The 14,997-nt window shown below is 43.3% G+C and overlaps 1 protein-coding gene across 1 annotated transcript in view; it reads left to right on the forward strand.

Annotated features, from left to right (window-relative positions):
* Positions 1-14,997, forward strand: part of LOC137379705 (sortilin-like) — a 163,162-nt gene that overhangs the window by 103,812 nt on the left and 44,353 nt on the right. The window contains exons 10-11 of the mRNA XM_068050940.1: positions 4,285-4,345; positions 5,984-6,139. Of these exons, the coding sequence (XP_067907041.1) occupies positions 4,285-4,345; positions 5,984-6,139 (217 nt within the window). The remainder of the gene's footprint in view (positions 1-4,284; positions 4,346-5,983; positions 6,140-14,997) is intronic.

Raw genomic sequence — 14,997 nt, forward strand, 5'->3', positions numbered from 1 at the left:
GTTGGGAGCAACTGCAAATAACATAGGAAATAGGAGCAGGAGTCGACCATATGACTCCTGAAGCCTGCTCTGCCATTCAGTAAGGTTATGGCTGATCTTCAACATTAGCTCTAGCTCTACTTTTCCTGCCTATCCCCATGTCCCTTGATTCTCTTATTATTGAATTTTAACCTTTTATCAAAGATCTTCGAAGGTGATGGAATTTCCCCCCCCCCCCCCATCTGAATACACAAGGAGCTTGCTAACACTGGAGGGAGTGGGGGGGGGGGGGGGCGGGGTTTAACCCACCCCTCGTGGTGGAGACAGGGATGGGGAGGTAGCCTTTCAAATGGACCAGGCGAGGTTGTGGTGGGGGTTGGGGGGGGAGGGGTGGCATGATGGGGGCAGGGCATGTGCAAAGCTCACTTGCAGACCCAGCTTTCAGGCCTGGGGTATCTTAACTCCTGAATGCAGTTGGTCAGCTGTTTGCCTGAAACAGGCCAGATTTCAGGCAAGGGAGAGGCTGTAAGCAAAGACAAGACAGTTTCCTGCCAGGAAGGAGGAAGGTAAAAATTGCAGGGTAGGTCAATCCTGTTCACTTTGAAGCACAATTGTGTGGCCTGATGGGCACTGACAGAAGCCTGGAGGCAGTTTGTCTCCCCACCTTCCCTGGAAATGTCATAATCTCAATAAAGCAAACCTATCAAATGAAAGTATAAAATGCATTTTGATTAACCTTCAAAAGTAAACAAGATTGTTCTTCTCACAAGGAAATGTTATATATATTTTGTATGAAAACTATGTAATTCAGCTCTATCTGGTGAAGAATGTGCCAGCCTTTTTAAAATATGGTGGATATATGCGATTATGTCTTTGAATAATCAGTAATGAACCATCTCGATATTAAATCATTCGAGTTGCAGCTTTCAGGTTTATAAACTAGATTTTCCTTCTAATTTATATCACCAGTCACTTCCTTAAGTGGACCTTGTGTCCCTTATGATTCAGAGTTCAGCCTTTCCTGCCCAATATCATGACCCAGGGAACATAACAGAGAACTGTTACTCTGTGCAATGGCTACTGGAATGTAGCACTTGTCATTCTGTAAATTCTCCCCTCTTTACACAAGATGAACTGAATAAACATTTCACTGAGGTGCAGACTTTGAACCAATACCTAGTTTATTTAGATAATATATACAAACAGTGCATGCTTTGCACAGTGAGAATATGTAATTTCCTCAATGCTCGTTATGTAAAAACACCAGAGACATACTTGCTTTCTCTCTAAACAGAACCGTGATAAACAACCACTTCGACTTGTTTAACCTTTTGAGGCTAATCTGCTTCAGGCTGTAAATTACAGGCAGTCTTTGGCTGTTGGCTGGAAAATCTACACATCTTCTGAGTCTGCCTTACTGTGAACTCCCCCTTAAGTACATGAGATGAAGTCCCTGTCTTCTAGCTGAAAATCACATTCATAGTGTTTTAGCTGATCAAACATCTCCTTTCTTCAACAGGCTCAGAAAAATTGTCATTCAAAGTCATTGCTCTGGATTATTGATATAATATTTTGTGTGACCAGCAGGCTTCCAAGAGTCTGCTTGGCTTTGCCCTCGCTGTGTGAACTGAATTGAGCCACACCTGTCATGGAATTATATTTATTTTCTCCTCTGATTAAAACAGTGTGCCTATAAGACAGGGAGAGATGCTTTTGGATTTCTGAGGCACAGTGTGCCATCTGCACTTGTTATTTCGGCCATAGCAGAAGAGAGAGTCACATGGTATAATGTTCCGATTTGACTGTGTGTAAAACTGGCAAAAACAGACTAAAACCAGTTAGTTTTGAGAGACTCTCCAGCGAGGTGTGCTACTGAAGAAAAGAGCTGTCCAGTCTCTCAGCAGAAATTCTACAAGGAGCTACAAGCCAAGTTAATTCCTTAAGGAGGAAAAAAACTTTTTTTTTTTGTAGAGACCATTTATATTGCTGAAGGTAGCAAAACTCCTTTTCTTTACTTCCAAGCCAGGAAGTATTTGCTTCAAAATTGAATCTCTCTTGACTGATGGTATTTTCTGGAATTCGCTGGTGGTCTTGATTCCTGCTACAGCTGAAGTGTTTTGAATGCCTCTTAAGAACAGACTATTTCATCAAATCCACATGGAGACTTTGAGTGGCATTTGATTATTTTCACATTAGAATACCTCATCCATCAGGAACATAACCCACAAAGACTTACTGATTTATTTATTCTTAAGAAACACCTAATTTTTAAAAACATGATTTTTAAAAAAAGAAACCAGTTAACTGTAATTTTTGAATGTGTGTGTGTGAATGGGGAGGAGTTAGGTTAAAATAAGAAGTTAAAGGTCTTTAGATATAGGGATATCTTAATAGTGTTTAAGATTTAGTTTTAATAAATAGTTAATTTGTTGTTGTCTAAAGATACCTGGTTTGGTCAGTTTTATTCTAGGGGGTTACTAGAGGGTTTAATTTGGCTATTTTTCCAGTTTGGTAGGAAAACTTTAATTTTATTTATTTTATTTTATTTATTTAGAGATATAGCACTGAAACAGGCCCTTCGGCCCACCGAGTCTGTGCCGACCAACAGCCACCCATTTATGCTAACACTACAGTAATCCCATATTCCCTACCGCCTACCTACACTAGGGGCAATTTACAATGGCCAATTTACCTATCAACCTGCAAATCTTTGGCTGTGGGAGGAAACTGGAGCACCCGGCGAAAACCCACGCGGTCACAGGGAGAACTTGCAAACTCCGCACAGGCAGTACCCAGAATCGAACCTGGGTCCCTGGAGCTGTGAGGCTGCAGTGCTAACCACTGCGACCTGTGGAGTGATGGGACTGAATTGACAGTGCATTTCTCCCGCCTTGGTCGTAACACACCTTAGACAGTGTCACTAGATGTTTGTGATTGTAACTACGAACCCCCTCATAATGACTAACTATAATTAACAACTTAAATCACTTTTGTGTGGACCTTAATGAACTTGGATCATGAGGAAAATGCAATAGAGAAATAAGTTGGTTCCCACTGATGGCTTTCTGCTAAAATGGATGCAGGGGTAGACTTTCAATTTCAGCAGTGGCTAAGGAAAATAGGGCTGAGTATGTAATGGGCAGCCTATCCGTCATTCGGCTGAAAATAGCACAGAGTATGTGAAGGGCAGTCTATCCACTGCCCTACTATGTGAAACTTTTGGGAGTGAACCCTTTACAAGAATACAAGTTTAAAAAAAAAAAATCACATCCTTTTTTAACAGCTGTCACCTGGAGTAATGCCCACACGGTCGTCTCCTGGCACTGCCCATGTGGTTTCTCCCCAGCGTATAGTCCCTCACTCTGTAGCTTGTGTCATTAACATTTACTTCTGCTGATTTTATCTTTGCCCGAAACAACCCTTAAACTGGCTGTCTCAGCAAGTGCACAGTGTCTAATGGGAAGCGCCTGCTTTCAGCAGCTTTCTTCACTTCCTGCAGTCTGAATATAGTTTAAATCTGTGGGGAATAAAACAACCAGATGGTGCTCTCCCTCTCTATCCCCCTCTCTTCCACTTGCTTGCTTGTGTGAGGGCCACATCAAATTTGATAACAACTCAAAGTTTTCAAAATTAGAACTTCTTTATTAGTTGCAGCATGGCCTGTTTCTTTCACCAACAACTCTTTCCTCAAGAACGCACCACTTTGTCATTGAATTTGATAGATGTCCTATGAAAGAGTATTGCTGTAATTTGTGAAAGTAAAATCGTAGAACATACTGATTTTCACCAGTTGCACTTCTGACCAATGAAGTTTATTTCTGTTCAAATATGTTTTATAGCTGTAAACACACATCTGAGGAGTTCACTTGATTATAGCCCCACAATGGGAAGGAGAACAGAAGTGGGGAAGGCAATTTGTAGAGCTGAAAAGAAAATGCTTTGTGCTGTAGGCATTTTCTGTCGGCATCTGAAAGAGGAAATCCAGCTTAATGTTTCAGGTGCAATGTTGCACCAGGTGTAAGGAAGGGTCTGTACCCTGAACATGAACCTGTCTTTTCACCTGCTGACAGGCCGCTTGTGTATTTCCAGAATTTTCTGTTTTATTCAAGCGACCTTAACCTTGTTTCCAACACAATCTCTAAGTAAAGTACATGTTCTGATAATTTAGTAAGAAGTCGAATTGGTGCTGAAGTCTTCCCTATCATACTGATTAAAATAGAATATACTGTGTATGTACATGTGGCGAGGTGCAAGTTGTCATACTTGCTGACATGAGTAATCTTATGTAGGTTCTCTGTTTTACAGTTTTACTCAATACTTGCAGCAGACAATGAAATGATTTTCATGCATGTGGATGAACCTGGCAGTAAGTAGTATCTCACTGACATTTTTTGCAATGAACTTAAGAGTGAATATACAAATGTACTCATTTAATCAATCATCTTTAGTTTGTTTAGTATGCATGACTGTGCTTATGTGTCCAGAAAAAAATGGCCAACAACTATCCTTTTTGTAGTGCCATTCTTCAGTGCCCACCTGGTGTGAACGGGATGGCAGTGGTTAAAATGTTGGAGGAGTGCTTCATGCTGTGTTCCTGACAGGTTCACACCCACTGCCAATATAATTCCCGTTGCTTTTAGTTGCAGGAAAGGTGCCAGCTGCACGTCCCTGGAAAGAAAAGGAAGGTTTGTGTTAGGGTGGAGAAAATGAGTTGAAGGTGGGTTTTTTGAGAAGGTCATAATGGCAGTCACGAGTGAGGTAAGGATGGTGCAAGAGGTTTCAGCAAGCATGGGCCTGAGTAGCTGAAATTGGGTGGTCAGGTGCTGGGAGGATAGGGGATTTAGAGAGCATGTGGTAGGTTTCGTGGATGAGATGAGCACACTGAGGGAATATAGGATAATGATCACTAAAGGCTTCGTTGGATTGAAAACAGGAGAGAGCTAGGCAGTAAGGGAAGTTAGAGGAGGTAACAGCAGATCTGTTGATGGCCAACTGAGCTATTGGGCAGCTGGCATGACCTAATTTTTAATGTGTTCTGCTAACTGTCGCTGTCAAATCACTGTAAGCAAGAAATTAAATTCATAAAGTTCAATTAAGGTGCAATGGCACATGTCTGCAAAGTAGTTGTAGAACCATAGAAAATTTACAACTCATAAGGAGGCCATTCAGCCCATCGTGTCCGTGCCAGCTGAAAAAAAACTAGCTGCCCAATCTAATCCCATCTTTCAGCACTTGGTCCATAGCCTTGCAGATTACAACACTTCAGGTGCATGTCTAGGTACCTTTTGAAAGAATTGAGTTGTCCAATATGCCCAGGCATAGATGTGTTTCTTTATTTCAGCCTTCTCAAATAGTACAGCAATGTGCAGCAGTGAACAAAAGCTGAACAAAGATCATTTCATCTTAGATGCTGATATCAACTCAGCATAATGCCTGTTCAGTAGCACAAGTCAGGGATCAATGTGCTTGGCATTAAGTTGACCTGAAAGTGATTATGTGGAGGACCTAGATTATCTAAGAGACTCAAAACAAGAAGTAATGAAATCACAAACAGGATTAAGAAAACCGATAACAGTAGAAAACCGAGTCGTTCTTCAATAATATAAACAGTAAATGCTGGAAATACTCTGCAGGTCAGGCAGCATTCATGGAGAGAATGTTTCAGGTCGCTGACCTGTTGAGTATTTTAAGCATTTTCTGTTTTTATTTCAGATTTCAAGCATCCACAGTATTTTGCTTTTGTAATACAGTTGTTCTTCATTTGTTCAATTGCCATATACACAAGCGTTCTCAGGTGATCTTCCCCACCTTTACAGGTAATTTTCTTCTAATTGTATGTGAAGGTTGAACTTCTGCCTATAAATTGAGGGAGGCTTCAATAACAGGAATTTTGAGCAGGCCCCATCTGCAGAAAATAATCTAACATTTGCTATTCAACCGGCATATTTTTAAATGAAAGATTTCACACATGACTGCTTAACGCAATGCTTAATATTTCTTTTAGATACTGGGTTTGGTACAATTTACACTTCTGATGATCGGGGAACTCTATTCTCTAAGTCCTTGGAACGTCATTTGTTTTCTGACACGAGCGGTGCAACTGATTTCACAAATGTGACATCTCTGCGTGGAGTCTACATTACAAACGTGCTTGATAAAGGTAAAAAAAATCATGATGTCCTGGTTTGAACGATTAAAGTAAAGCTTGGTTTCTACTTTTAAGCTAGTCTGTCTGCCAGTATTTTTTCAGAATTGTTAAAAGAAATCCTACAGTGAGTGCTTTCACCATAACACACTGCGAAGGATGCTAGCTCTGCAAAAATTCACAAATGTATCAGATTTGAATTAGTCAGTCCTTTAACAGTTCAGGACACTTAGGTTATGAGGGGAAGAAAGACTTGCTTTTATAGCATCTTTACTAACCAATAAAGTATTTTGAAGCGTTGGCCCTATTGTAATGTAGGAAAAGTGGCAGCCAATTTGTGCACAGTAATGTCCCACAAACAGCAATATCATAGTAACAAATAATCTGTCATTTATTTAGTGATATTGTTTGAGGAATAAATATTGGCCAGGACACTGGAGAATTCCTCTGTTTCTCTTCAAAATAATGCCATGAGATCTTTGTGTCCACACGAAATGGCAGTTGGGGCCTTGGTTTAATGTCTCATCTGAAAGATAGCACCTCAGTGTCAGCCTAGATTTTGTGCTTACGTCTGTGGAGTGAGACTTGAACCCACAATCTTCTCACTCAGAGACGAGCACGCTACCATTGAGTCATGGCTAATGCCTAAAGAGGACAATGGCCATTTTTTACATTTCTTCTTGATTTAATACATAGGGTAGATTTTAAAAATTTAATCTTCTGTTTTGGAACAAGCAGCACAATTTCATAAAACCTGTTCTACCATGTTTATATACAGTGTAAACTCAATTATCTACACTTCCAATAGCTGTGACTCTCAACTATCCAGAGTTTTCCAATGGGGCTTGGGGTTTTGTTTTGTATAATTTGGGTAAAATGCATTTGTATATTCTAATCAATTCATTACAGATGTTACTGCCTGAACCTCTACGGGAATTATCCACTGGGAGATCGTCCGAATTCTCGTTAAAACGGTGAAAACAGCAATTTACACATTTTGGGAGTTTTGCCATTATTCCAGCAACTCTTGTATGCCCCAGAACTCCCAGTACACAAAACGCATTGGCATCCCATGATATCCTAACTCCTGTTGGTCTCCAAACTTTTCCCTTCAATGCTTTCACCCACTGAATCTCTGAATTATCCCAACCACCAGCCTCATCACTTTCAGTGCTGCCAATCTTGATAATCCAAACCTCTCGTGAGTGCAACCAGAACCCAGTCACCCCAATTCCACCCTGCCGAAAACTATGGTCCACTGAATGGTTCCAAATCCCAGAGCTGCGGTGTGCCACTCCCCATAATGGGCCGGATTTAAAGCAGCCCTTGACGTCAAGATCCATGGTGGAGGTAGGGGGCAGGGGGTGCCTGGAATTGGCTCCGGATGAGGCCCGCCATGGACTTTATACATATACTCACCCGCGATCTTGAGGACCCACCGTGGCCTTCGGCGCAGTGGCCGGCGCTGCCATGCCTTCAGATCCCCGTCCAGGGAAACGAGGCACAACGCTGGGAGAGGGGGGTAAGGAGCTAAGTTTATCAGAGCAGGAGGGGTGTGGGACGGGTCAAATAAATGTCATAGGTGTAGGGATGGTGGGAAGGGTTGTATTTTTAAACTTTGTGCAGTTTGGCAGAGGGAAAGTCAGATATTAAAGGTAAGCGTTTTGGTGGGGGGGGGGAGGGCAAATAGTTAATGTCATTGTTATTGGGGGTGGGGTGGGAGAGGAGCAAAAGAAATGTATTCATTTAATTTTATTGTATGCGTCTTTAAATATTTAAATTTCCCAGCAGGGCTGACTGTCCTTTAAAATTGGCGTCGGCGCCTGCGCACAAGTAGCTGATGCCATTGCTGGGGACAGATAGCTCGTCCCTCCATGTGATTTGGGTGGGGAGGCTTCCCTGGATATTTAAATGAGCCGCCGTGCTTGAGATTGCGGTGGCTCTTCGGCGTGCCACCATTTTTTGAGCTCACTACCGAGATCGGCAGCGGGCTCATAGAATCCAGCCCAGTATCTCCCAGGTTTTTCTCCTTTCTCCTACCCTCACCCAGACCATGGTCTCTTATACCCACTCCCTTCCATGGTCAAATCAGAGACATTAGAGACAATCAGAAAGATAAAGCAACAGAAGAGAGGGGAGGACAAAAGGACGACACAAATACTGAGAAAGAAATGGACAGCCATTGAGTCACCACAACAAGAAAAGAATCTGACCGGCACCGGGAGGGGAGCGAGAAAGCAAGAGGAAGACAAAAGGAGGGAAAACAACAAGGAAACAATTAGAAAGCAGAAACTTGCATTTATACAGCAGCTTTCATGTCTCAGAGGGCTTCACAGCCAGTGGATTACTTTGAAGTGCAATCACTGTTGTTATGTAGACAAACACAACAGCCAATTTGCAGACAGCAAAGTTTCACAAGCTGTAAATAAAACAAATGATTAGTGGTACTGGTTCAGGGGGAATTACCCGATCTTTTTCTAATAGTATCACCAGATTAGTGTGGAAAGAAACCAATGTCTAGTTACAAAAAAGTGGCCTTGAAATCCATTGTTGTCTAAACATGAGCCTCAAGCAAATTGGCATCAGATAAATAAGATTAGAGAGTTAAATGTGTGGCTTAAGTACTGGTGTGGCAGAAATGGGTTTCGATTCATGAGGCACTGGCACCAGTACTGGAGAAAGTAGGAGCTGTTCCGTTGGGACGGTCTTCACCTGAACCATGCTGAGACCAGTGTTCTGGCGAGTCGTATAACTAGGGCTGTAGAGAGGGCTTCAAACTAAATAGTAGGGGGGAGGGATCAAGTGAGAGAAGATGTGATAAATTAAAGGGAAAGGACTTGGCAATAGTGCAGGGTAATGACATGGGTAATGATAACCAGGGCGTGGGAGGAAGGGACAGAGCACAGAAACTTGAGAGCACCAACAGCTAAGGCCAGAATTGCAAAAATGGTTAAAAAAAAAACAGCACTGAAGGCTCTGTATCTAAATGCACTCATTATTCATAACAAAATGGATGAATTGTTAGCACAAATAGAAATAAATATGTATAGTCTGATAGCCATTACAGAGATGTGGTTGCAAGGTGACCATGGCTGGGACCTGAATATTCATTTTGGAAGGACAGGAAACTAGGAAAAGATGGTGGGGTAGCTCTGTTAATGAAGGATGACATTAGTAGTGAGAGATGATCTTGTTCAAAAGATCCAAGATGTACAATCAGTTTGGGTAGAAATAAGAAATAGCAGAGAAAGAAAGTCACTTGTGGGGATAGTTTATCGGTCCCCTAATAGTAGCTACACTGTAGGACAGATGTTGGGAATGGCATTAAACAGGAAATTAGAGACACATGCGATAAAGGAACATCTGTAAGGATGGGTGACTTTCATCTGCCTATAGATTGGGAAAATCAAATTAGTCACAATACCATAGAGGAGAAATTCTTGGAGTGTATACGAGATGGTTTTCTGGACCAATACGTTGAGGAACCAACGAGAAAACAGGCCATCCTAGACTGGGTATTGTGTAATGAGAGAGGAATAATTGACAATCTAGTGGTGCGATACCCTTTGGGGATGAGCAACCATAATATGATAGGATTCTTCATCAACATGGAGAGTGACATAGTTGATTCTGAGACTAGGGTCCTGAATCTTACAGTCATAAAGTCATAGAGTCGTACAGCATAGAAACAGGCCCTTCGGCCTACCCCGTCCATGCCGACCATATGCCTATCTATACTAATCCCACCTGCTTGCATTAATTCCATATCCCTCTATGCCTTGCTCATTCAAGTACCTGTCCAGATGCCTCTTAAATGTTGCTACTGTTCCTGCCTCCACCATCTCCTCCTCATTCCAGATACCCACTATTCTTTGTGTGAAAAATTTACCCCTTTGATCCCCTTTAAACCTTCTCCCTCTCACCTTAAATCTATGCCCTCTAGTTTTAGTCACCATTACCATGGGAAACAGACTCTGGCTCTCTACCCTATCTATGCCTCTCATAATTTTATATACCTCTATCATGTCCCCTCTTAACCTCCTTTGCTCCAGACCCAGCCTATCCAATCTCTCTTTATAACTCAAGCCCTCCAAACCAGGCAACATCCTTGTGAATCTTTTCTGCACACTCTCTAGCTTAATCACATCTTTCCTGTAGTGCAGCGACCAGAACTGCACACAGTACTCCAAATGCGGCTTAACCAACGTTATGTACAACTGGAACATGACGTCCCAACTCTTGTACTCAATGCCTTGGCCGATGAAGGCAAGCATGCCATATGCCTTCTTCACCACCCTGTCTACCTGTGTTGCCACTTTCAGGGAACTATGTACTTGCACCCTAAGGTCTCTCTGCTCAACAACACTCCCCAGGGCCCTGCCATTCACTGTGTATGTCCTGCCCTGGTTTAACTTCCCAAAATGTATCACTTCGCACTTGTCTGCATTAAATTCCATTTGCCAATCCCTTGCCCAGTTGATCTCTATCCTGTTGTAACCTGAGACAACCTTCTTCACTGTCTACTATACCACCAAGTTTGGTGTCATCTGCAAACTTACTAATCATGCCCCCTACATTCACATCCAAGTCATTAATATATATGACAAACAACAGAGGGCCCAGCACCGATCCCTGCGGCACACCACTGGTCACCGGCCTCCAATCTGAAAAACAACTCTCCACTACCACCCTCTGCCTCCTATCATCAAGCCGATTTTGTATCCAATTTGCTAGCTCACCCTGGATCCCGTGTGTTCGAACCTTCTGGACCAACCTACCATGCGGGACCTTGTCAAAGGCCTTGGTAAAGTCCCCGTAGACAAAGTCCACCGCCCTGCCCTCGTCAATCCTCTTGGTCACCTCCTCGAAAAACTCAATCAAATTCGTGAGACATGATTTCCCACACACAAAGCCATGCTGACTATCCCTAATCAGACCTTGCCTTTCCAAATGCATATAAATCCTGTCTCTCAGAATCTCTTCCAATAACTTTCCCACCACTGATGTATGGCTCACCAGCCTGTAGTTCCCTGGCTTCTCCCTGCTGCCTTTCTTAAATAAAGGCACAACATTAGCTATCCTCCATTCTTCTGGTACCTCATCCGTGGCTAACGATGATGCATAAATCTCTACCGGGGCCCCAGCAATCTCCTCCCTTGCTTCCCATAGCATCCTAGGATACACCTGGTCAGGCCCTGGGGATATATCCACCTTAATGCACTTCAAAACCTCCAACACCTCCTCCTTTGTAATGTTGATATGCTCCAGGATATCGCTGTTCCCTCCCTTGAACTCACTAGCTTCCATGACCTTCTCCATGGTAAATACAGACGAGAAATATTCATTTAAGACCTCGCCCATTTCCTTTGGCTCCACACATAGATTACCACACTGATCCTTAAGGGGACCTACTCTCTCCCTAGCTACCCTTTTACTCTGAATATACATAGAATCTTTTAGGATTCTCCTTTATCTTATCTGCCAGGGAAATCTCATGACCCCTTTTTGCCCTCCTAATTTCCTTCTTAAGTGGAGTCCTACATCCCTTATACTCCTCGAGGGACTCGCTTGATCCCAGCTGCCTATACCTGACATATGCCTCCTCCTTTGTCCTGACCAGACCCTCAATATCCCTCGTCAACCAAGGTTCCCTAAACTTGCCAGCGTTGCCCTTCAATCTAACAAGAACATGCCGGCCTTGAACTCTTCCTATCTCACTTTTAAAAGCCTCCCACTTGCCAGACGGCCCTTTACCTGTAAACAGCCTCTCCCAATCAACTTTTGAGAGTTCCTGTCTGATGCTATCGAAATTAACCTTCCCCCAATTTAGGACTTCAACTTGAGGACCAGTCCTATCCTTTTCCATAACTATCTAGAAGCTAATAGAGTTACAGTCACTGATCCCAAAGTGCTCCCCCACTGACACATCAACCACCTGCCCAGCCTCATTTCCTAAGAGGAGGTCGAGTGTAGCCCCTTCTCTAGTAGGGCCATCCACATACTGCTTCAGAGGGCGGCGCAGTGGTTAGCACCGCAGCCTCACAGCTCCAGGGACCCGGGTTCGATTCTGGGTACTGCCTTGTGCGGAGTTTGCAAGTTCTCCCTGTGACCGCGTGGGTTTCCGCCGGGTACTCCGGTTTCCTCCCACAGCCAAAGACTTGCAGATTGATAGGTAAATTGGCCATTGTAAATTGCCCCTAGTGTAGGCAGGGAATATGGGATTACTGTAGGGTTAGTATAAATGGGTGGTTGTTGGTCGGCACAGACTCGGTGGGCTGAAGGGCCTGTTTCAGTGCTGTATCTCTAAATAAAATAAAAACTATCCTGGACACACTTAACAAATTCTTCCCCATCTGATCCCTTACCACTAAGGCAGTCCCAGTCAATATTAGGGAAGTTAAAATCACCTACTATTACAACCCTATAATTCCTAAACCTATCTGTGATTTCCCTACATATATGCTCCTCCACTTCCCTCTGACTATTGGGGGGCCTATCGTATAATCCCATCAAAGTGATCACCCCTTTCTTCTTTCCAAGTTCTTCCCATATGGCCTCGCTGGACGTTCTCCCGGGATATCCTCTCTAAGTACTGCTGTGATGTCCTCCCTAATCAATAGTGCAACTCCCCCTCCTCTCTTACCTCCACCTCTGTCACGCCAGAAGCATTGGTACCCCTGAACATTGAGCTGCCAGTCCTGCCCATCCCTCAACCATGTTTCCGTAACAGCTATAATATCACAATCCCATGTACCGATCCATGCTCTGAGTTCATCTGCCTTACCAGTAAGGCTTCTTGCATTAAAGTAAATGCAGTTTAGCTACCAGACCTTCCACGCTCCCTGTCCTGCCCCTGCCCAGCCTGCCTACTGGACTTGCTTGCTTTAACTTCTACATTTGCCTCAACTATCTCATCGGAGAGACTCCTACTTTGGGTCCCACCCCTCTGCCAGACTAGTTTATACCCTCCCGAGTAGTACCAGCAAAGGAAACTACGAAGGTATGAGGCGCGAGTTGGCTATGATGGATTGGGAAACCTTACTTAAAGGGATAACGGTGGATAGGCAATGGCAAACACTTAAAGAGCGCATGGATGAACTGCAACAATTGTTTATCCCTGTCTGGCGCAAAAGTAAAACAGGAAAGATAGCCAAACCATGGCTTACAAGGGAAATTAGAGATAGCATTAGATGCAAGGAAGAGGCATATAAATTTGCCAGAAAAAACAACAGACCTGAGGATTGGGAGCAGTTTAGAATTCCGCAAAAGAGGACCAAGGGATTGATTAAGAAGGGGAAAATAGAGTACGAGAGCAAGCTTGCAAGGAACATAAAATCTGACTGTAAAAGTTTCTATAGGTATGTGAAGAGAAAAAGATTGGTAAAGACAAATGTAGGTGCCTTACAGTCAGAAACAGGGGAATTCATTATGGGGAACAAAGAAGTGGCTGACCAACTAAATGCATACTTTGGTTCTGTCTTCACAAAGGAGGACTCAAATATCATACCAGAAATGTTGGGGAACACAGGGCTTAGTGAGAGAGAGGAACTGAAGGAAATTAGTATTAGTAGAGAAATGGTGTTGGGGAAATTGATAGGAAAGAAGGCCGATAAATCCCCAGGGCCTGATGGTATGCATCCTAGAGTACTTAAGGAAGTGGCCCTAGAAATAGTGGATGCATTGGTGGTCATCTTTCAAAATTCAACAGACTCTGGAACAGTTCCTACAGATTGGAGGGTAGCTTATGTAACCCCACTATATAAAAAGGGAGATCGAGAGAAAGCAGGGAATTATAGACCAGTCAGCCTGACATCGCTACTGGGGAAAATTCTAGAGTCCATTATCAAAGATTTTATAGCAGAGCACTTAGAGAACAGTGGTAGAATCGGGCAGAGTCAGCATGGATTTACGAAAGGGAAATCATGCTTGACAAATCTACTAGAATTCTTCGAGGATGTAACTAGTAGAGTTGATGAGGGGGAGCCGGTGGATGTGGTTTATTTGGACTTTCAGAAGGCTTTCGACAAAGTCCCACATAAGTGATTAGCGTGTAAAATTAAAACGCATGGGATTGGGGGTAGTATATTGCGATGGATAGAAAATTGGTTGGCAGACAGGAAATGAAGAGTAGGGATATTTGGGTCTTTTTCCAAATGGCAGACAGTGGCTACTGGGGTACTGCAGGGATTGATGCTAGGACCCCAGCTATTCACAATATATATTAATGATTTGGATGAGGGAACTAAATGTAATATTTCCAAATTTACAGATGACACAAAACTGGGTGGGAGGGTGAGTTGTGAGGAGGATGCAGAGAGGCTTCAGGGTGATTTGGAAAAGTTGGGCTAATGCATGACAGATGCAGTATAATGTGGATAAATATGAGGTTATCCATTTTGGTAGCAAAAACAGGAAGGCAGATTATTATCTGAATGGCTATAAACTGAGAGAGGGGAATATGCAGCGAGACCTGGGTGTTCTCATCCACCAGTTGCTGAAGGTAAGCATGCAGGTCCAACAGGCAGTAAAAAAGGCAAATGGTATGTTGGCCTTCATAGCGAGAGGATTCGAGTACAGGAGCAGGGATGTCTTGCTGCAATTATACAGGGCCTTGGTGAGGCCACACCTGGAATATTGTGTGCAGATTTGGTCTCCTTATCCGAGGAAGGATGTTCTTGCTACAGAGGGAGTGGAGCGAAGGTTTACCAGACTGATTCCTGGGATGGTGGGACTGACGTATGAGGAGAGATTGAGTCGGTTAGGATTACATTCGCTGGAGTTCAGAAGAGTGAGGGGGGGGATCTGATAGAAACCTATAAAATTCTAACAGGACTTGACAGGGTAGATGCAGGAAGGATGTTCCCGATGGTGGG

The sequence above is a fragment of the Heterodontus francisci genome, chromosome 18, assembly GCF_036365525.1.
Source record: "Heterodontus francisci isolate sHetFra1 chromosome 18, sHetFra1.hap1, whole genome shotgun sequence".
In the NCBI taxonomy this organism is placed as follows: Eukaryota; Metazoa; Chordata; class Chondrichthyes; order Heterodontiformes; family Heterodontidae; genus Heterodontus; species Heterodontus francisci.